The sequence below is a fragment of the Rhinoderma darwinii genome, chromosome 5 (genome assembly GCF_050947455.1).
Source record: "Rhinoderma darwinii isolate aRhiDar2 chromosome 5, aRhiDar2.hap1, whole genome shotgun sequence".
Taxonomy (NCBI): Eukaryota; Metazoa; Chordata; class Amphibia; order Anura; family Rhinodermatidae; genus Rhinoderma; species Rhinoderma darwinii.
The window spans coordinates 327,273,456-327,298,036 of NC_134691.1; the positions used below are offsets into that span (position 1 = coordinate 327,273,456).

At 45.1% G+C, this 24,581-nt stretch overlaps 1 protein-coding gene across 2 annotated transcripts in view; it reads left to right on the top strand.

Moving 5' to 3' along the window:
* The window catches only part of CDK14 (cyclin dependent kinase 14), a 399,726-nt gene that overhangs the window by 4,776 nt on the left and 370,369 nt on the right, over window positions 1-24,581 (top strand). For both annotated transcript variants that reach the window (XM_075827675.1, XM_075827674.1), the window contains exon 2: window positions 23,896-23,927. In XM_075827675.1, the coding sequence (XP_075683790.1) occupies window positions 23,896-23,927 (32 nt within the window). The remainder of the gene's footprint in view (window positions 1-23,895; window positions 23,928-24,581) is intronic.

Sequence of the window (24,581 nt, forward strand, 5' to 3'; positions counted from 1 at the left end):
TGATCGGTTGGGATCCCAACGGTGGCCCCCCCAGTGTTTAGAAAAGTATCACTTATCGTGTAAAGCACACCAGCTCTCATGTCTGAAGTTGAAGGGGTTTGACCATCAGGGACATTTATGGCATATTCACAAGATATGCCATAAATGTCAGATAGATGCGGGTCCCACCTCTGGGACCCGCAACTATCTGTAGAACAGGGCCCCCTAAACCACGCTCTACCTTTCTCACTTTCTCTGCCTCCCGGAAAATTTCCGACCATGCAATCAGGAAAATCGTGTAGCTCACTGAGCTATGCTGTTTCTGTAACTCCCATAGAAGTATAAGGCAGTTACGAAAGCAGCGTAGTGTGCGAGCTATGCTGTTTCCGTAACTGCCATTCACTTCTATGAGAATTACGATTTCCGACCACGAAGTCCGGAAGTGGCCGGGAGGCATCGGGAACCATGAAAGCTAGAACGGGGTATAGGGGGCCCCATTCTAGAGATAGGTGCGGGTCCCAGAGATGGGACCCACATCTATCATTTATGGCATATCCTGTGGATATTCCATAAATGTCCCTGATAATGGCGAGAGTGCGGGGGGAGGGTCAACTTTTGATAGCTAAAGTCTCACCTGCACGGGAGCTTTGCAGGTGGGGATTTGGGGTGTCCAACGTGTTCCTTAGTAACCGCCCTGCCCTGTAGCGTCTCACCTTCAGTTCTGCACTTTGGGTGGCAGGGTCAGCGCTCTTCTTGAGTACATCTGCACTTTAACGGGGCACTCTGGTAAAAAAATAAGAGCTGCCCATTATAATTATTCACTGAGACATCTGCAAGTGTTGTGCTTGCTAGGTAACCCCCAAATAAAATACACACTCCTGATTTCAAACATGAGGCTGTATTAGGGCATGTGGACGTCATGGGGGGCACGCTGTACCCTGTCTATGAGCCAGAGCAGCGAGCTGCTAAGTATCAGGGGCTTTATATGAAGTGTATGGACAGACTAAACTTCCCCTTTACAATAGCATCTGATTTTCAGACATGGGGTTGCCCCCGACAGACTATTGACATTGGAGCTGGTGTATAAAAAATGTAATTGGCATATCAAATATGGATATAGGAAAAATTGTGTAAATTTGTCTCAGCCATGTGAAATAGACACAAAAATATCTTTTAACATTTGGCACATGAGGACAAATGTCTGACCCCTTTGTGCGCATGTAAACAAGTTGGTATTCACAGTGAACAACACGTTCACATCTGCGCCAGGGTCCCGTTCCGTTGGCGCTTTCCGTCAGAACGGGACCCTGACTGACACATACGGGAACCAAAGGTTTCCATCACCATTGATTTCAACGGTGACGGATCCGGTGCCAATGGTTTCAGTTTGTCTCCGTTGTGCAATGGTTCCGTCGAAAAGAAGGGGTGGAAGTCGACTACGCTATGGATTCCGTCAAAACCCTTGCACAACTGAGAGTAACGGAAACCATTGGGACCGGATCCGTCACCATTGAAATAAATGGAGATGGAAACTGAGACCTATGGTTTGCGTTTGTCTGTGAGGGCTCCGTTCCGACGGAAAGCTCCATCGGAACGGAGCCCTAGTGCAGATGTGAACGAAGCCTTAAAGGGTTTGTCCAGGATTAGAATAAATGATTTGCTGCTGCTTTCCTAGAAACTGCACCACTCTTGTCCATGGCCCAACTCTAGTATTGCAGCTCATTCCCATTCAAGTTAATACTTGCAATACCAGACGCAAACCATGGGTAAGGGCGGCACTGTTTCTGTAAAAGACGCAGATCTTTATTTTTATTTTTTAATTTTTTATCCTGGACAACTCCTTTAAGAAGTTCCTATCATCCATATTGGAATTGGAACAACATAAAAATGTCTCAAGCTTACACTTAGTGCTAATATATGCACAACCATAACACTTTATACATCAACTCCATTTTTTTTACCTGCCCCATTTCAGGGTGATAAAAAAAAGGTGCAGTCCCGTGATACCGAAATGATTCCTCTCACGCATTCATAATCCCCATCATTGTAATCAAGTGCAGCAGCAGCATGGTCGTCCTTACAAATGTGCAGCGCCAGATCGATTCTGATATAAAGGGGGGGGGGTGGCATTAAACACCAGCTGGTGCGACGTGCAGGCAGGGACGGTCATTTGTAAGATGATACAGCTTGCGTTAACCCTTTGCTGGCACATTGTCAGCTGGCTTTTGTTTTTTTTTTTGGTTTTTTTCCTACGGATTTGGAAGAACAAATTATAAGCATTATAATATATATATATATATATATATATAATGGGCCTTGTCTATAAAAGGCAAAAAATTGCGCACTTACTCATGGCATCCAATCAGATTTCTACCTTCATTTTTTATTAGGCCCGTTAGAATAGAAAATCTCTAATCTCATAGAAAACTTCATATACAATGAGTTAGATTTACCAAAATTGGTGCGAAGGAAAAGGAGAGCAGTTCTTCATGGCAACCAATCAGGTTTCAGCTTCCATTTTAAAAAGGCCTCTGAAAAATAAGAGGTGGAATCTGATTGGTTGTTTTAAAGCCAGTATTAGGGCGGATTTACACGAACGTGATATACGTCCGTGCAACGCGCGTGATTTTCACGCGCCTCGCACGGACTTATATTAGTCTATGGGGTCGTGCAGGCAGTCCGTGATTTTTACGCAGCGGGTGTTACTTACTTTTTTTATTTATTTGTTTTGCACCATATTTTTACGCAATTTTAAGCATCACCCCTTTTCACTATTTCACTAAGCCATACCCCTTCCTTCTAATAAATCCCCTTGCAATAACAATTCTGGGACATATTTTGTTAGAACTTTGCTTTGTGCCATTCCTCTGTTATTCCTCCTAGAAATGTATGAATAAATTTACAACTGGGTGTTACCATTCTCCTTGTCAAAGGGGTGTGTCTCTACACAGTCTCACTGTCAGCACTAATTGGACAGTGTCATTGCCCCCCCCCCCCAACTGGTAATACATTTGGTTTTTATATTTTATTTTATATTAATCTTACGTTTTATTATTCGATTTTGAGAATATATAATTTAAATATAAAATCAATATATAATAGATAAATATATTTAAATATAATGTATTTTCATTTTATAGTCTATATTGTTTTTTTGGTGTGTAAACATGGATCAAAATTGTTAGAAAATAATTGAAAGAATTGTCAGCCGCACTTTTTACTGCGTCCTCAGTAAGAAAATGTCAATCATCTGAGTCTTCTAATCTTATCGGCCAGCACCTGTGTGACATTCTTGTGGCTATAGCTGATCTATTATTCATATATGTCTCAGTGACTAAATATGAAATGAATTTTTAAAATTTTATTTCCTTTCATGTTATACAATTAGTAGTCATTTTAGCTTTTTGTTTTTTCTTTTGATGATTATGCACATGCCCTGTACTTGGCTTAAATAGAGTAACAAGGAAACTTATAATGCAATAGACATTACTAGTTAGGCTTTGTCACCCACGGTAAATATCCAGTTGGCAGCTCTACCCTTGTATTTTAATACCCTGGCTAAGGTAGAGAAGTTTGTTGGCTCCCCCCGCAGCCAGCACAAGAAGACTGTATGCATATAGCAACCTATGTACCCTTACTAGTCTCCTCCCCATTATCTTGAAATAAATTAACCAACGACTCCTAAATCTCTTTGAAAGTGGGGTTGACCCAGGGGGGCGGCTACAGCTTTATTAATACAATCTAAAATTAAATAACATTTTCCAAAAATTATAACTCTAAATGACCTTAACAAAGGTCAATAACCAACCCATATGCCTGCCTATCCCAAGGACATTTAGGTAAATCCCCTTCTAATACCGCCATAAGGTGACCGTGTACTCAACTACACGGCTCACCGACCCCCAACAAAAACAGAGCTTGCTCAACCCCGACAAGAAAATATCCAGTCCAATGCCTGTCAGGTGCACCCCATCTGGCAGCAACAATCCCCTGTTATCACCTTCCAACTCCCGATGACGAACCACCACTCCACCTCTCGCTCGGACAAACTGAGACACCCTGGTATTCAATAGGCGCCTCGCTCGCTCAATGGCATTCACATCCCTCGCGCCATGCCACACCAACCGAGGAATAATTTCTGACCACACTAAGACCAACCGGGGGAAAAATGAAGCGAACCTTTCCAAGTCCGACTGGATCAGCGAGATCAACTCTCCCAACCTAACCGAACACAAATAATTTCCTCCCAAATGCACAACCAAAACAGTTGATACCAGCCGATGCCGGCTGATGTCGACCACTTTGGGCAGTGCCTGCAACCAGCGCAGGCCCCGGAGACCTCTCCAGTAGACTTCGGCACTTCCAAAGCCCAACGCTCGTCCACCAGGGAGTATAGCAGCCCGGCGCGCCGCCCAGAACACATAGGAGTGCCCGACAATCCACACCGATGGTCTAGGACCTAAAACGAAAACTGAATTAATGCAAAATAAGATCAGGACGAACATAATCAGCAAAACAATCCGACTTCCACCTACCCATGCGCTTCACTGCCGCATCCGATAAGCCCAATTCACTGGCCATAGTGGCTGCCCCAATACGGAAAGAATGAGTCCTGTACTCCCCTGCAGGCTTACCAACATGAACAAGAGCCTTACGGAAAATCAATGCAAACTGGAACCTAGTAAGAGGCCTACCATCCAAATGTGCGAACCCCCAATCTACGCACCCCCAGGAAAGCCGACAACGCTGCAACTGGACAAGCCGCACCCGGGACAGGCCGACGCGAAACCCAACAACCCTGTCCAAACACATCCGTCTTAGAACGCCGTATACGCAAACGAACCCCCACCAAAGAAACCACTACATCCTCCAAAAGTAGACCCCCCCCCCCCCCTCCCCAACCAGTCTATCCCCCGCAGCGCTCAACCATTCCTTCCACACATTACCATAAGTAGCCCAGGTAGAGGGTGCAAGGGACGACCTCACCAATGGCACTAACTCCGAACCAGCAGCCTCCACAAGAACTCTGGGCAGCTGGCCCCCTCCAGCTCCGCCTGCGGGCAAAGGGAGCGAAAAACCTGCCAATGGAAACGAGATAAGGCATCAGCAACAACATTGTGAACCCCTGGAATATGGCGAGCTTGAAAACGGATGTTACACTGCAGGCAACTCCACACCAGGTTACGAAGCAAAGCCAAAACCGGTCCTGAGGAAGAAGTAAGTTGGTTAACAGCAAAAATGACACTCATATTATCAGACCAAAACACCATGTCCTATGGGAAAGAGCTCCAACAATGTTAAATTCGCACACCAACCCATGTCCGGCCAGGCTTCAGCGCACCACGCAGAACCCAGCAATGCCCCAAATCCCACCGCACCAGCCGCGTCCGTAAACAACTCCAGGTCTACGCTAGAAATCGCCGGCGCCCTCCAACACGTACGCTTATTGTAATCTTCCAAGAAAGTGCGCCAGACGTGCAAATCTGCCTTAACAGAGCTAGAAATCCGAACATGATGAGAAGGCACCGAAACGCCCCCTGTAGCTAAGGACAACCTCCTGGCAAACACCCGTCCCATGGGCATAATACGACCCGCGAAGACCCACAATCCCAAGAAAGATTGAATCTGCCGCAACTCCAACTTCCGCGCAGCCAAAGCCCTATCTAATGCAGCACGCAATTTCACCACCTTCTCCTCCGGGAGGCAAAAGACCATAGCAACAGAATCTATTTCAATGCCCAGAAAACACAATACAGTCACCGGACCCTCCGTTTTTTTCCTCAGAAAGGGGGACCCCAAAACGCTGAGCAAGAAATTGAAAGGACCTCAACAAAAACAGACCCTGCCTCGCAGAAGCAGGCCCTACAAACAAAAAATCATCCAGGTAATGCGTCACTGACCCAGAAACGGTGATATCCCGCACCGCCCATTCCAGAAATGAGCTGAACACCTCGAAATAAGAACAAGAAATCGAGCAGCCCATAGGCAAACACATGTCATAATAGAAAAACCCCTCCAAAGCACAACCCAACAAATTAAAACAATCCGCATGAACAGGCAACAAACGAAAAGCGGATGCAATATCGGACTTGGCCATAAGGGCACCCACCTCCCGCCCGACACACCAAGCCGACTGCCCGGTCAAACGAAACATAGGAGACCATCGCCAAGTCACTGTCAATCCCGTCATTCACTGACCGCCCCTTAGGATGGGACAGATGGTGAATCAGACGGAACTTACCAGGCTCTTTCTTAGGAACAACCCCCAGGGGGCGACACCCGAAGTTTAGGAAAGGGCAAAGCAGAAAATGGGCCAGCCATCCGGCCAAGCTCAACTTCCTCTTCCACCTTCTCCCTAATGGCAACTGGAAACTCCTCAGCCGACTTCAGATTTCGTGACATAACCGGGTCCACCTGCGCAGTAAACGGAATAAAGAAGCCAAAACAAAAACCAACTCTAACCAGGGCGGCTTCCGCCATCTTGGGATACCGGTCTAGCCACGGGAGCATCGCGGACACACGCACTGGCGTCCTCTCCTCGACCAACAACCGCAGGGCGGGTGACCGCCGCAACTCGACGGGAACACCGAACCGCTGCGTGGGTGCCTCCACATGAGGAGCACTCGTGGCGGAATTTACAAGAGGCATAAAATCTACAGTGTCCTTCATTAAAGAGCCAACAGGCTCCCGCTCTCCGGACACCCCCCGCCCCCACAGAAAGGAGAAGAGGTGGGGGCGGCGGGCTGAAAGGGCCGCTGCGCCATCATCAATCGCAACCAAACATCAGTCGCTTTCGTAAGCCAACCGACTTCCGGCCTCTGAGCCAGCCGCCTACGGAACTCCTCATCATACCGCCACCAGGCTGTACCACCATGCGATTTATACGCGCTAAAAATAGTGTCCAAACAGACAAAGAACTGCCCCGCACACTCAGGCTGAGCCTTACTAAACCCCCCCCCCCCAAATAGCAAGCAAAGACCCGCACCCAATTATTAAACGACCGCATGACCTTAGGCTTACCCAACACCCTCCGCTCCATTCGGCACGCCTTATCGACCGTCGACGAGTCGACCGACAAAAGAGACCAAATATCAATGTAAACTAAAACCGGAAATAAAAAGAGACACGGCGCCACATGGTGCAAAGTAAAAGTAAGATGGGGCAAGGGAGCAAACTTGGTTAGGAAAACGCTCACCTGGCCCAAAGGACACAATGAGTGTCAAAAGGGTAGTAGTAAGGCTGCTGCTGCCAGGTCCAAATCACAACAAATGGGGTTTGTTGTCCAGAGGATAATTATAAAACATAAAAAATAGGACCATCGGCGCTGCACGGATGAACAGAAGGATGGACGATTTAGATAACCATCATGGCAAAGTTTAATGGAAGGGCTACCCGTTTCAACACCGAACTGGTGTCTTCATCAGGCCAGTGTAGCCCTTCCATTAAACTTTGCCATGATGGTTATCTAAATCGTCCATCCTTCTGTTCATCCGTGCAGCGCTGATGGTCCTATTTTTTATGTTTTACAAATATCAATGTAATCATTCTTCCCGATTTTTCTCACGCATCTCTTCAGACACATGAGCACCCAAGGGAGAGACGCTACAAAAATAAGAATCTCTGAAAGCAGGGACCGAAGGAGTGGACATGGAAGTGGACGCCTCCGCCGTGGACCTCGCAACCACGGCCTGCGACGACGGTCCCGCGGGCAAAGAAACGGCCCCTGCCAGAGATTGCACAGCAGACAATAAATCAATGGCAGACATGTTATCAGCATTACAAGCCCGAAGGCAGGCATACTCACCGTGTCCAGCAACAGACGCACCTCCTGGCGCGGACGGACCCACTTCAGCCGGCGTGGCAACTGGGACCACCGAAACCACATCTGGCGTAGGGGGGCGACCCCTGGTGCTCCAACCGAGGAACGGCGACTTGGAGTCCCCCGGTCGGACGCAGCGTGAATACTCCTGCTACCACTCCGTGCGGCCCGCCAACTATCCCGGGAGACGTCTGACGATGACGAGTCAGATGGGGACCGCCTATACCTCCGCGAGTGACGACGCCGATGTCGCTGCGACTGACTTCGACCGGAACCATGGCGCCGACCCATTCCAGACCTACTAGCCCCATATCTGCTATGGGAGCGTTGCGAGCGAATTGAATCTGGCCGCAAAGAAGAGCCCGTGGCCACCGCTGAAGGCGCGGGCAGGACGGGCACAACATCAGCGGGAGGAGCCGCCGCCTGACGGGCCACCCGCCTAAGCGACCGGCCAGAGAAAAATAACTGAGCCGTCTTGGGAGCCCTCTTCCTCATTCCCCGGGTAGTCCGGCCACTCTTCATCAGGCCCCCCTCCTCACCCCCCAACTCTCCTGCTCTCCCCTCTGAGGCCAGGAGCAGTGGAACGCTCCCTGCTGGAGTAGCAGGCGCCGCTGCTAAAATTGAGGCCGAGGCTAAGGCCTGTCCTACGGAGCCCCGCGTGTCCAGTGTGCGGGGCCTAAAACCCACCACACCCGTGGATCCCCTGGTCCCCTGTGTCGGGGGAACCACGTCCCCCACAACGGCCCCCGGCACCCCCGCTAACGGAAGCACCGGCGCCGGAGGAGGAAGATTTGACAGCGGGGCAGAAGCAGCATCTCGTGCGGCGCCGAAAGCAATCGCCGGCGGCCGCAACCTACCGGCATTGGAGGGAGAGAGCCGGACCGGCGGACGAGAGGCCCTGGCAGAGCGTCGCCGACCGTCCACCTGGGAGGGAGCCGAAGCAGCCGTCTCCCGCAGCAGGGACTGCAGCCACACACACCCCTCCGCAGCGATTGTGCCCCGCAGCGCTTGAAGGAACTCCTGACGATTTATGCCCAGGAAGAGAATTTCCGGCAAAGAGGCCGCACCACAAGGTACGAGGCCCTATATACCCTATACCATTACCCTAAACACACACCCTTTCCTGCCCTAACACCCCTACCTACTGACCAGGGAGGGGGAGGGAGGCTCGCCCTACCATTAACCCCTTACCCGCAACAGTCCCTGGCTCATCGGTTATACACCTGTGAGCCTCCATAATTTGATTCCACATGCCCCCCCCGCCATATCAAATGCTTTGGTAACCTCATGCCTCCTCTATGTGCTGCTATGCACAAGACAACGCTGAAAAACCCTTTAGCAATCAAGCACAATCCTCCAACAAATTAAAGTGCAAGGTACCCTATGTAGGCCACAATGTAGCGGATCATGTTCTTCTGCACTACCTGTATCTTGCAGCCATCTCCGTCACTCCATCAGCATCACAGTGATTGGTCTCATTGTGCTAGCCAATAGTAACAAAGATGTGTGGAGTGCAGCCGCAGTGGAACATACGTAGAAGATCATCACAATCCAAGCATGGTCTTGGTGATTAGTATGGCGATATTATTTAGGAGTGGTTTTATTTCTGCAATATTTGGTCATTGATACTATTTAGGACGATATTATTTATTAATGTAGGACAATATTATCTGGTTACAATATGACAATATTTGGTTATATTATGACGGTATTATTTAATGTAAGACAATATTATCTGGTTATTTTAATGGTATTTATCAATGTCGGATAATATCTGGTTATATTATGACTGTATTATTTGAGCAATGTATAGCAGAATTATTTTGACATTCTATGATCGTATTATTTGAACAATATATATAGTGGCATTATCTGAGTTTATGATGACCGTATTATTTGAGCAGTAGTTGGTGGTATCATTGGAGGATAAAATAGAGCGACATACCCAAGCTGCTGGACTACTTTTTAGACCAGAATGTTAGTAAAGAGAAGGAGTAATTGTCAATCAATCAATGAGGACCTGCGGGGATGTGGTGATGGTGGGGGGGGCACAAGGTGAGTTTTTGCACGGAGACCCATGAGCCTTTAGCTAGGTCTCTAGTGAGAGCACAGATCATATATAACATTATTATATATGACATTGCTTTTTCTTATTGTAACCTTGTGACGCTCCACACAACCTAAGGTTCACTGTTTACTGCGTGCGATGTAATCTCAGGGTCACTGGTCGCGCCTGCTTGTTTGAACAACAATATGAAAACGTATGATAAAAGGAATGTGACTACATTGTTGTGTGACAGCCGATCACACAAATGTTGCAGTTCACAATATTTTGTTCTCCAATAGAGCCATAGCAATTTTGCATAGAAAAGAATGGTACACCCCATACCATTGCTTTCCATAGGGTCACTGATGGGGGAAAAAAAAATGTGACCGTACATCCATACTTGCTTACTTTTGAGAAATGTCTCCAGAGAGAGATTGTGGGCATCGAGCCAAATGTTCAAATATGCCACGCCCCTTAATATATAAACCACGCCCCTCAAAGGCTCTCCGACGGTCCTTGAATTGTAAAAGGTTTAACATGAACTATACTGAAGACGTGGATAGTTATATCTTTATGCATGGCACAATATCTAATATACCAGACCCTAGCACCGAACCGGCCACTCAATACTAGTTCGCAGCACAGCCTCTTGGGCTGAGTCCCGCCTTTGACTGCGGGTGGTACAGTCTCCGCCCTCCCTCCTAGTCTATAGTATATACTATATCTTTAGCACAAGGGCCCTGTGTGGAAGATGGCCTACTCTTCCGGAAGTTTAGGAGGTCTCAGGGACAGTAGGCAGCAACACGCGATACATCAAAAACAGAAATTGGGGTCTTCTTACCTATGAAATGCATCTGAAATGTTAATATAGCCATATTTTATTCTACTATATTATATATTATTTTTTGTAGCTGATAAGCTCTGTTGCTCGATGCTGTCAGCCATTTTTGGGTGTATCAATGTTGGCTGCAACGTGCTTTATATCCGTTCTATGAATGAATCCTAGCAAGAAGTAGGGAACGGATGGAATGGTGTATGACTGCAGGATCAGACTACACAAAATTTGTTTGTAGTCTGTAACCATGGGGACATATAGGTCTACTGTATACACAAAACTGTAGAAGATTTTTAATCAAGGCTACTTACAAAGTTGCATCATTTTTTAAATTAACATGAATTGGAGCATACCAAAGCTTGGTTTAAAAAAAGTGCCCCCAAAGGAATGCAAGCGGGAAGCCATAGCTACATTCATATAGATGCTTATTGCCCTATCCAGCTCCTTTCTACTTGTTGGGTAAGTTCACATGCAGCGGATACGCTGCGTAAAGGTACACATCGTTTCCGCCCCAGTGGCCGCAGGAAATTCCTGGCGAAAAACCGCACCAAATTATGGTACAGTTTTTCACTTGGACTGTCCGCTGTGAAAAAGTGCAGCGTTAACCGCCCAGGAGACCACTGCAGCCTTTGATTGGCTGCAGCGGAGATCACATGTGATGACACGTCATCCCAGGAGGCCGGCCTGCAGAACGTCAAAGGTAAGTATAAGGTTTTTTTTTTTTTTTTGTTTTTTTTTCTAAGTTGCGATTTTTGTGCCGTAATCGCTGCGATCCTGCCGCAAAAGTCGCAACGCTTGACTTTGTTGCAGGTTTTAGATCCCCATTTGAATTTAATGGGGAAAATCTGCAAAAAAATACCGGCGATTCCGCAACCACAATTGACATGCTAGCTTAAAAAAAACGCACCGCAAGTCACTTTGTGTGTGGAATCTCCACATATCACGTTCTTGAAATCTCATCCTCTCCTCTGCTACTGTATTACGTTGCGGAAAATCCGCAGTTTTTACGCCACGTATGGATTAGCCTGTTAAGCTTACATTTATGTGAATTGTCAGGCACTGTGTTTGTTTATATTGAGGAAACAATAGCTGATTATTATTTTCAGCTCGGCAATAGTGGAGCAGTATGCGGTTAGCGTGCAGAACAGATGGCTCCTCTACCTAACGCAGAGCCCCAGAGGCATTGGGAAGATGGGGGTGAGAAGGTTAACTGGCTGCTGCATTCCAAAATGTCCTGCGTCCTATGGGCCGTAGTGATCCCAGGGCCATTTATAATCGGGGCCTAAACCTTTATCCAGGATCTTCAGTCGCCTTCTTCCATGCATGGATACAATTCTGTCATTATTTTGCTTGGCTCTTCATCATATGTTAACTAGGCCCAGTTTCTGCTGTCACCGTTCCAGGGCATTTTTTCTCTCTCTTGTTCTGGAAAATGCACTGAATGGAGGGAGGAAATTCCAGCGGTGTCATCAATGAAACAGAACAGTATTCTCAGCAATGCAAATGTTAAGTACTTGATGCTTATTATTGCCTTGTAAGGAGAAGAGGAGGAGACCCTCCAGGTCCTGAATGGAGCCGTTGCTGAGTTTACCCAAATGTAATCGAGTGATCCGAACGCTTCTTCTCTCATTTTACATTTGGAAATTGTGAGGAGGATCAGGTGGCAGATACTGGCTGCCAAAATGTTCGACCCTACAGGCTGCTTCATCCAAGACGCAGGCGTGGTGTCCTCCTCTGACATGAGACTAGACCACTGTAACAACATGCGAAATGGTTAATACAATGTATTTATAACATTGAAATGGATTTGATTAATTGTATTATCTCAAGATCTTGCTTAATCAGCATTGGCTACCTGCTTGCTGGGATCATGGTTTAAAACCCAAATGCTACCTGGGAACACCCCTTTTTAATGCAACTTGGCATAAATCTCGCCCCTTTTGCTGTCTTATCCCATGAAAATAGGGACGGTTGGCGAAAATGTGGGATTTTCTAGCCCTGCTCCTGTAGTCAGTTAAGAATCTTGTAGGATGGTAACTTGGCAGGGCACACCTAGTGGCAGGCAATCGGCAGCTGCCCTCTTATGTTCCCTTTTGTATCTATCTTCCCCCTTCGTTCATCTGCTGTCATGTTGCTCTTGTTGGTACCCCTGGAATGATATCAAACCCCGCTTAAAGGGGCAAGGCTATTACAAGCCTCCTCACCCGCAACAACTTTTTCGTACATATACATCCCTACCCGACCCTGTCCTACAACAATATAAAGTGCTCCTGCCATACAGACTTGCTTCTCATAAGCATATTCCTTACTGTGTTCTGTCTAAGAACACTTGTCCCAGCACCCTGCACACCCCTCAGCCGCAACAAATGGTCTGGCAGCCAAAGGCTTGTGACCAGTATAGATGTGAAAAGGGGTTATTCCGCAAATAATTTTTTCTAGCATTGAAAAAAAATAATATTTTTATTTTCCTTCCCTGTGTCCTCCTTGGTGCTGCTGCTCATCTGTGCTGCTGGGGGAGGGGTTCTGAACAGAATCGATTCTTTCCACCTCTGGCAGAAGACAATATAGTCCCTTCTAACTTTCTCTGCAGATAACTAACATAGGATCCACTGTAGTAAAGGTATATATTGTGTTACACTCACAGTATGCACCCCCTTATAAACCAATGAAATAAAAACTGTCAGAACTGTACAGCTCTGTATCCAAACAAGCTGAGAAGAAGGGGTCTCCTCTGCTATACCGCCATGTTACTGCAGAGACTCTGCTTCTTCCCATACAAGCGGGTAAGAAGGAGTCTCCTCTGCTATACTGCCATGAAACTGCAGGGGCTCTGCTCCTTCCCTGACAAGCAGGGCAGAATGCTATTTCTATTGGCTGCTCTACAGAGGATCACTATGCAGAGACCTGGCTTCGGGGAGAGTGTGTCCACCAGCAATCTGTTGCTATACACTGTGAATACATGCCCATAGTGCAGGGGTCCAATTCCAATTGGTAGGACTTGTGCATGTTACTCTTTCGAGCGTAGTATGGTTGACATGAAAACTGTACTACCCAGCGTGTCCAGTATGACGGCAGATCACAAGTGGAGGTACACTTTTTAATGCTAATTGTAAAGCCGTATTACATAGATTTTTATATTACTCTATGTATGGAGCTGTTCATTGGTCACTCTATGGTGGTATTTACTAGGTTTTGTAATGGGGCACTGTAGAGTATATAATATTTTTGCAGTGTATAGGGGTGGTGGCGGCACTGTACAGCATTGTTTATGCAACTGAATGGAACAATTATTCGGCCAACATATGACACTGTTATTTGGGCACCATAATGTATAGCGCTTTTAATAGGGCACTGTAGTTATTTGTACACTGTATTACAGTACACCATATGGGCAGGGGGGACAGCAGGTACCACACAGGGCATTATCCAATGTAAGGCCAGCCCTGTTAGCCAGTTTGGAACCACATAGCAATGTAATTGGGGTTTGTTTTTGTTTTTTGTCTACAATTGTATATTCCTGCAGACCTTTCAATAAATGTTTTTTTGTTTTAATATGATTTTTGCCTTTTCTATCTCTATCTATCATCCCATTTGTAGTTGTGTTGTGTTCCATATTTCTCTGTATATTTTGTGGCATAGCTATGTTACCACTGTAGGGACTTACTTTTCACGGTCGTTACTTTGGAAGGTCAGCGAGGGGCCCTTGAGTCACACACAAAAATGAGTCCCATAAATCTGACAGCACAGAGTTTGAGTGCAGATAATGAAGTCCTGCCTCTGTCCTGGATTTCATCTTGGACTGACCTCCGACATATTACCTGTGTGTTAACACTTTTGCTGGTGCTTCTATAGTTGTGCATGGTGTCTCCTGTTCCGGAGGTCCTTAGCATCTTAATCTTTTTCTCTTTGCCCTAATGCTTCAGGATATAGTTTTTATAGGAGGACATAAGGTAACGACAAGTTTACTAAAATGTACAGTGGTATAGGATGTCGGCTCTCTTCCATCAGAGATAATACAAGCAAACAGAATGGCATCACTGTTTTCTAAAACTCGCTCCTAAGTTTAATGTATAGGGGGCCAAAATTCTGTGCTATTTAAATATCTTTATACCAGTCTAAGATTTTTATATTTTTTTTTTTTATACAGCGCACCAAATCCTTTGCATTGACGTAGTTAAATGATAATATTCTGTCTACCTGCAGTCGTCACTAGGGGGAGCTGACTGCATACTGCTTTATATATTGAACTCCATAATAAATCTGTCTTCAGTAAACTCTTAAAGGCTATGCACACCTTTTAGACATTTTTATAAAAAAAAAAGTTTTCAATTAGTATGTTTGGTGCAACTTTCTTATTACATTTTATTAAAAAAAAAATATATATATTTTTTTATACAGTTGCTTTTGTATTCTGTATACACAGCAGCTGTATCTAGCGCTGAGACCTGAATCCATCAGGTCAGCGGCACTGACCGGTTCAGTGTCAGCGGGTCCTGCGTGTCTTTTACACGCAGGATCCACCTGTTATCCATCACATCTAAGTTATGAATTTCGATGTGGTCGGTAACAGCTCGATGAAATGCAGGACCCGCTGACACTGAGCCCATCAGTCCCGCTGACCTGATGGATTCAGGTTTCAAAGCTAGATACAGCTGATCTGTATACAGGATACAAAGCAGCTGTATCTCAAAAAGTAAAAATATTTTTTTTTAATGAAAAGTAACCAAACACACTGATACACATTTTTATAATAATAGAAAAAAGTTTTTCCAAGGTGTACATAGCTTTTAAAGGGTAACAAAAATGTTTAAAAAAAATTGACGTGTCAGAAATTTTGATCGGTGAGCGTCCAAACACTGAGACCCCCACTAATCGCCAAAACTAAGCTGTAGAAGTGCTTGGGTGAGTTCTGTGCCACTTTGTTTCTGATCGGCTTTACTCGGAAAGCCAAGCGAGCAGTGTACAGACTCACTGACTTTTTATTGAGCCCCTACTCTGCTCCGAGCAAAGACGACGAAAGCCGATTAGAAACTAAGCGAGATTGCCGCTTCGCTTTAGCAATCGGTGGGGGTCCAAGTCCTCGGAATCCTCACCGATCAAAGCTTCTGACATATCGCTAAAAAGTGCTGAATTCAGGGGCGACCGCTTTTCTAAATAAATTAGGCGCATCTCTGGCAGTCCGTTCGCCAGAAAGTAAAATCTATGCCAGCTATAAGCTGCTGTGGATTTGCGTTATAATTTATGCTAATATCTCATGTAAATATTTGGCTACATCTGACTTTTTGATCACATATTTATTTTTTATTAAATAGAAGAGAAGGTGACCAAAAGAAAGCGATTCTGGTGTTCAGATTTTTTTTTTTTTTTACTTACTGCATCACCATGCGAGTAAAATTTATGTTCAATTGTAATAGTTTGGACATTTAGAGAAGATTAAATGGGAAAGGGGGTTTTTGTTGAACTTTATTTAACTGTTTATTACTTTTTTTTTTTTTTTTAAGTCTTTCTTGGGGGGACTTGAGCCAGCGACCGTTGGATCACTAGTATTATATACTGCAATAATAATGTATTGCAGTATATCGTGATTTTGACAGGCTCCTATTGAGCCCAGCATCTGGTGGGGCTTAATAGGAGCACAAAGATGGCAGACCTGAGGGCCTTTATTAGGCCCCAGTCTGCCATCATAAACATTGTCTCACTACAGTCATGTCGTTACAGTGAGACATACAGCAGACACCCGCTAAGTATAATGCATGCTGAGCCCGCTCCATATTTCCCCTTGCCAGTATACGTCAAATCTTGGCAAGGAGTTAAGAGTGGAGACTGTTTACTCTTTATTAGGACTGCCGTGTTCGGTCTGTGATATATGTACCGCGTGTCGGCCGCATTTCCCGGACCTACCACAATTCAGGGAATCGGGCTTCTAGCATCATAGTTATCTATGATGCTAGGAGACCCAGCCTCCCTGCGGGAATACTGTAATCATGTTTTCAGCACGGGACAGTATTCCCATGGGGACACAGGGACTCCCTGAACTGTGGTTGTTCCGTATATCACGGACCAAACACTGCCATCTGAATAAGGCCTTATAGTAGCATAAAGTTGTTTTTGTTTTCTTCGAGTTCAAAAATTACTCCAATGTGAACGTCCCCTTATACAGTTATAATATATTTACAATTTTTCCATCCATTTCTACCGTATGTATATAATGTGTGCTGCATTATACCAGTATGACCTACTGAAGACCGATAAGAAAACCAGATGCATCTTTCCATGTGTCCCATATTGGAAATTATTCCGAGCAAGTGTCCTGGATGGAACAGTTAATGGATATAATATAACTTAGCGGTCCTGGTGTGAATGACGCTCTTGTGTATATCTCTCTGCTCCTATAAATAGTATTCCTGGGCCCAGGATGTGACGGTTACATTACGCTATGTTTAGAAGGGCTGTGCCGGGGCCCGGCCTCTCTGTGGAACATTTCTTTAAGCCCAGTGTTGATGTTACTAATGTTGGAGTTATTTTGTTTTTGGGGCTGTACCAGCTTTCAGGATTTCATTTTACTGGGGTCTGGGTCCATGCACAGATACTGTTTTTGCTGTGATTTGGCTGATACAGGGAGATAAGTATAAATCATAGGGGCCCCATAGCAAAACTCAGAATGAGTCCTACACCCAAAAAGCAGAAAGATTGTAACCCCATTATTCATATACAGAACTCCAAATCCTCTGCTTCCAGTCCTATACACACTTAAAATTCTGGATTTATACATCTCCAATTCAACTATTTAAAGGGAACCTGTCAGTAGGTTTGGAGCCGCCATTATGCCGAGGGGCGTAACTAGGAAAGACTGGGCCCCAATGCAAACTTTTGACTGGGCCCCCTTCCCTGGGTGCCACACACAGCCCCCCCCCTTGTAGATAGTGCTGTCCCGTAGATTGTGCCATACGGCCCGCCCCGTAGATTGTGCCATACGGCCCGCCCCGTAGATTGTGCCATACGGCCCGCCCCGTAGATTGTGCCATACGGCCCGCCCCGTAGATTGTGCCATACGGCCCGCCCCGTAGATTGTGCCATACGGCCCGCCCCGTAGATTGTGCCATACGGCCCGCCCCGTAGATTGTGCCATACGGCCCGCCCCGTAGATTGTGCCATACGGCCCGCCCCGTAGATTGTGCCATACGGCCCGCCCCGTAGATTGTGCCATACGGCCCGCCCCGTAGATTGTGCTGTACAGCCTCACCCCCCGGAGATTGTGCTATACGGTCTCACCCCCCACCCCATCGGAGATCATGAGATCCTTCCCCCGTGTAGTTAGTGCCCCCCCCAAACAAAACAAAAAATAAATGATTATACTCCCTACTCCTTTAGGCCCCATTCCCGCGACGAACGGAGCTGCTCCACAGCATCCTCAATGCCGACGGGATCCTTGCATAGGCCAGCATGATCCAGTGACGTCATCGCGCAGGGATAGCCGAACATGGCCTGTAGCCTAGTAAATGGCAGAGCAGGGAGATACCTCCTTGCTCTACTATCGTGTTCAATTGTATCTGCATCCTAAGGATGCAGATACTATTGAATGTGGCTTTGCTATTGAATGCGGCTGCTAGTGGCGCCATCGGTCATGAGGCTGCTACGGCGGTAGTTGTGCCACTGAGCATGCAGTTATGTAGCTGGGGTTTAGTGTTCCCAACCTGCCTACCTCAAAAACCTGACGTTCAGGGAATAGTTAGTGAAGTAAATTACAACTTCTCAAGATGCAGCATCGGGCGCATGCGCATTACACACGTTAAACTGAGGACAGTGCACTGCGCATGCACCCGATTCCACTGGTCTCCTTAGCCGGACTCCTTTCGGTAAGTTGTAATTTACTTTGCTGACTATTCCCTAAGTGTCTGTTTTTGACGTGAACAGGCTTGGAACACAAACCCCATCTGCATAACGGCATAGTGGTAGTTTAGTGGCTCCAAATCTACTGATCGGTTCCCTTTTTAAGAGCTGTATAAATCTGTACGCGATGAGCTCTCCCTAGTGGTGGCTACAGGTAAATAGTATTTTATCATGACGTGATGCAAGGGAAGCATTTTAGTGATGGACCCTCTCTCACAATGACCACCATAACAGTGGCATAGTCTGTCTCTATGGTAGGTATGCCACTGATGCCATAGGCCAAAGAAATAATAATAATTGATGTACACTTTTAAAAAAAAAAAAATTCTGCCATGCCACCACCAGTAAGTTTGATTGATTGTACTGTACACTTCAGATGGTCATCGACTTGGAATAATTGGCAGCCGTCCATTGTGGCTCGGCCAATGATTCCTTATCGTGGACAGATGGCAGTCTCAAACTTTTCATTGTGTTGGATTATTTTGGGCGGTAGTTAGCCGCAACCTGAAGTTTTTGGTACAGTCGGCAAATTAGACATTCTCTATATATATATATATATATATATATATATTTATTTATTTATTTATTTATTTTTGGTCATGTCTAGCATGCCTAGCGAATTCTGCCAAATATATATTGGCATTTTGGTAAATTGTGGTGCAATTCGCACCATTATCGCTGATTCGTAACTTCATAAATCCTATGATTTCCTATATTCACTAAAAACATAAAATCCACTTATAATTATTATCCTACACTCTCCATAATAAATCTTTTCAGCGAGTGCTTTGCTTGCTAGTCTGTGATCGAATAAGTGAGAGTTGGAAAATAAAAAAAATAAACCACCCGGTAACACCAAGGACAAAGTTATATGGCACATAGTATAAAGGATAATGCGTTTTCACAGTTGGAAAATGCCCACTGGACCTCAATGGTTGTGCAGGGGAAACATTGGTTTTCCGCCAGATGTAAACACTCTTCTGAATGTTTCTGCATGTATCCTGTGACACGCGATCGCGCATAACCACGGCACCGCATCTTTCATGGTTTCATGCTTGTACGAAAGTCTCCATGGGACTACACACGTCTGTTATCTGGAATAGTCCCACTGAGACCCTGAACAATGCGGTGAATTGCTCTTAAGTGAAGGCGTCAATTGTGACATTATATGGATTGAACGCCTATATTATTTACGGAGTGTTGTAAAATGTGTAACTGACTTCGTATAATTCTTTAACTGTCTGTGTATACCTTTTTAAAAGTGTGGAATATCCACATTATCTTATACTTTACATACCGAATTCTTATACATTACTTATCTTGTGCTGATCCTGAGTTATAGACTATATTATACTCCAGAGCTGCATTCACAATTCTACAGGCTTTAGAGCTGAAATCTATTAACATTCCCTGCTGGTCCAATGTATGCAGATAGCTTGCATTGGTGATTTGCATTCTGGGAAGTATGGTCTTTACACCAGGAACTGTACAGAAATCTGATGTAGGAAAAACCTAAAGGTCCCCCTGTATTATTGGAGCTCAGCTGAGCAGTTAGGGGTGTGTCTGACAAGAAGCTTGTCAACTGTATCTAATAACTAGCAGAATTATAAATGCAGCTCTGCAGGTTAAAGCAGGCTGTAATTTAGGATAGTGTAATGTATTTAGAGTAAGTACATTTTTATTATAATTACATCTAATAATATATAAAATTATGTGTAAAGGTAAAAATATTATTTATGTTTTACCCAAGTAGAACTCAATGGTAATTGTCGCATGTCTGGTCTTGGGTCATGGACTTGAGATTAAGAATAATAATCTAAAAAAAATATATGTAATATTTCCTCAAAAATTAAAAATAAATAAATATGAGAATTGGGTCATAGTTAAATCCTCTATTTCTGGAAAACCCGGGTGACCACATTATAATCCATTCCATTTGCCACTTGGGTTCTCATCCAGCTTTCCTGGAGTGCTGAATGGAAAATCCAGGGCTGGCCTAATGTTGAATGGTGCCCTGTGCAGTACCTTCTATTGATTTCCCTCCCAGTTTGAAGGAGATGTCCAATTTAGAAACCATTTTCATATACACAATTAGGGAATTCAGAGTGAATAGAGGGCGGTCCTCCTGTTCAGGATCCTCATCTCTTGACAATAGTAGAGCGGTTACAAAGAGCGTCTCTCGCTCTGGAGGACCAGTCCTGTCCTGCATTACACAGACAACCTATTGATATGAATGGGCACTGTGTAATGTTTCATTTCTCCTGTGGTGGCGCTGCAGGAAAATGTAATACCTACTGCCAGGGTTCCCCACAGATTACAGCTCATTGCTGTGGGTCGTAGCAGGGGGACACTTTGTGCTCAGGTTATTGTCAAGGACCCCTTCTAACAAGTAGGGATTGTCCAATGCGGCGAACCCCTTTTTAAGGTTTAACATCTAGCGCCCAAATAATACAATGATAGAGTGTACAAGTAACTATACAATACAGTACCCAAAAAATACTTTATAAACCATAAACTAGGGAATGTTGCTCGATCTAGTGCAGCTTCCCTTTGTTTCAACGCCAAGTAAGAGATCAGGGTTGCAATCTTCGGGTGTCCAGACCATCAAGGGCTTGTAGCGCCCCTTTAAGTAGTAATAAGTGATGCTCCTCATGTACTTAAAGGGAAATGCCCTTTTAATATTTCATATATTGGAGCACTATAGAATGTTTCCACCTGATTATGTATAGAGAAGGGGGAAATTAATAAAGCTCGTAAATGGGGTCCTCATTCTCCCGAATAAATACATGTCTGTTCTACCGTAACCAATTCAACATGGCGTATTTTCAGTGCTGAAGGAGTTTTTCTGTTCGCTTGTCCAGAGTAATGTGCGACGTATTATTTATTTATCTGACATACTAAGCAGTAAACTCCAAGATCCTTAATTGAAAGTTAATGCAGATATTGATCGGTACACTTTAAAAGCCATCCATAGCTCAGTAATGGTCAGGGCTGGTCCAGAGTGCGAGTGCACTTCTAAAAAATCTCCCGCAGTCAGGTCATGTGACCCAGCTGCATCAATGTCATGACCATCACGGCCGCTTTCCGTAACGCTAATGCATTCATCACATCGTCTGCATTATGTCACGTGATCTGCTGACTTTCATAATCGTGGTTTATAAACCAAGTCCGGAGCGTGGTATTTATTTAGTAACGTTTAACACTGTCGCACCCCGGTCAGGGTGTAGATTAATTCAGCAAAATTGCTTTCATTTAGGATGAGTGAGACCTGGTGGGTGCCAGATTATTGGGTATTCTGGATTATTGGATGCTCATAGAAAAGTAATGTTCCGTCAGGACCCTCTCTACGAGCCAGAGAGCTGATGACGAGCAGCATCTCTCGCATTGGTGGACATAGTCCGTCCTTATATAACCTGGTTTGCCATTCAAATATATGTAATTCTGCATTTCCCCCGTAGAAATGGAAATTTACCCCAGCAAAATAAGCATTTTGCTGGGGGCTTGGGGACCGAAATTACTGATCTTCTCAGCAGATCTCCTATTTTAAGAGGTTGTACAGAATTAAAAAAAACAGAGGATTTCTTCCAGAAACAGCGCCACACTTGTCCACGGGTTGTGTGTGGTTTTGCAGCTCAGCCCCATTCAATTCAATGATGCTGAGCTGCAATACCAGGCACAACCCATGGACAGCTGTGGCGCTGTTTTTTTGTTTTTTAAGAAAGCAACAGTGTTCTAATCCTGTACAACTACTTTAGAGGATTGTCTGTAATGAGACAATGCCAGTGTTAAATGTTTCTCTTTTTAGTTTTTTGTTTTTTTCAACATTTCCAATTTATTGTATTTAGTCATCCGAAATTTAGCCTGCGGAGCTTACAATCTATTTACCTATCTTCACACGTCCTTGGCCTTTTTAAGGGTTTCCCAGCAAGACCTGTTATTAGCCTATCCTTAGGATAGACCATCCGTGTAGGATTGGTGGAGAGTCCGACCACCCACAAATCAACAGAATGAAGGGGCCTTTACTTGGATGGGGCTGGAGCACCGCAACTTCTTTGTTCTGCTAATCATGCATTGGACCATCACGATTACACTAACCTAATGATTGATCATCAATGTGTTTTTATGGAGAATAAATGCTCATTGATTTCAATGAGTGCCCTGTAATGCTTTGTATTCACTAAAGGCCAGGATCACACACGCAGTTTTTGGCTCCGTTTTTTTAGCCAAACCATAGAAGTGGACAGAAAAGAAAGGAGAGGCATCAGTATTTCTCTGTCCCTTTCCTTCATTTTGGATCCACTTCTGGCTTTGGCTAAAAAAAACTGAGCCAAAAACGGCATCAAAACCGTGTGTGTGATTCTGGCCCAAAGATCCAAACTACTGTATATATACAACACTGACACCTCTTGCACACGACCGAGTTCGGGCCATGAAAAACGTTCCGTGTGTCGGCCGGATTTCCCGGCCCGACCGCGGTACAGGTGAATGGGACTTCTGACATCGCAGACATTTATGATGCTAGGAGTCTCTGCCTCCCTGCTGAACTGCTGTTCAGTACTCAATCATTTTGTTCAGTACGAAACCGTTCCGTGAGGAGGCAGAGACTCCTAGCGTCATAAATGTCTACGATGGTAGAAGTCCAGTTAACCTGTAACGCGGTCGTGCCGGGAAGTCCGTCAGAGACACGGACCATTTTTCACGGCCCGAACCCGGTCGTGTACAAGAGTTGTAAGGATCAGACCCCCTAGTATCCGCTGTGGCCCATCAAGACTCCTAATCTGCCCACAGAAATGGGATTTCACCAGCCAAGAGATGGACGACTGATTAGTTGACTGACTGTTATTGGCCGATACCACAAAAAGGTTATGGCCGGACACTGGCTGAAAAAAAACAATGACGGTTCAGAATTTTGACAGATCGATTATCACTTAATACATGAAAGACCGGGGCAAATTAATGGCCAATAACTGGAAAAAAAATGGATGAATTGTTCTGTTTTGGCCAACATTTATCTCATAGCTGTGACTAGCTTTACAAATAAGCATCTTAGGGAACAGGAATTTGAGTTGCGCAGTTTCCCACGACTCCAGGCGTTACAGAATTCTCCTACTTCAGAGTTCATCTTGTGGTTTATGAATAGAATTTTAGAACTACAGTGAAGACTGGCACCGACCGAGCAGCAGGGTGATTGTACAGTAACTGCAAGGTTAAACTGATGGGAAAATGTGTGCGCAGCTTATCCTGTGAGTTGCTAATCGTCTGTCTATATTCTTCTAGGTTTCTTATTTAGTTTTGTCACTGACCTTTTTTCTTTTTTATTTCCAGCTTTGAAGAAGGATGAGAACACCATTGATGAGGTATTGATATTCTGCTTTGTATTGATCCCATTGTTGATCCTTGTACCACGTATGTGTTACCCTGGGATTCGGGTAATAGTTGCCATTTGTTTTTCTCTAAATTATATTAGAAATTGTAGGTACTGCTTTAGACGCATCCCTAATCTACAAGAGTAGGTTAACCAAATGTTCGCCGGCACTTTAAAAGGGAATTGAGATTTTACAATGATGGACTGTCTCCGTGGCGGTCACTGGAGCGCAGCGGGGTCTTTGCGGCACTACCCAATAGGTACATGGTGCTAACGTTGTCCAAGGGACCAGCCCCTTGTGTTGGCAACTGGAATATAACTAAAGCTGCATAAATCAGTCACCCAGCCGGTATCTGAGCCAACACAGATATAAAGTGCGCAGCTAGTTGAGGACCGGGTGGAGTGGAGATGTCTGTGACCTGGTCAGGTTGTGTACGGGTCATGGACTATGGTTACGTGACACGGGTCTCCTTGAAGAAATGAGTTTTATAACTGAAAATGTTAAGAGCAGGTGTGATGGGGCAGGGAGTTCCACAGAATGGGTGCAGCACGGGAGAAGTCCTGCAGACGGGAGTGTATAGGATGCACGTTATAGGGCATCTGGGCTGGTAGGTGGATTGAAGCGTAGCCAGTCAAGTAGAATGCC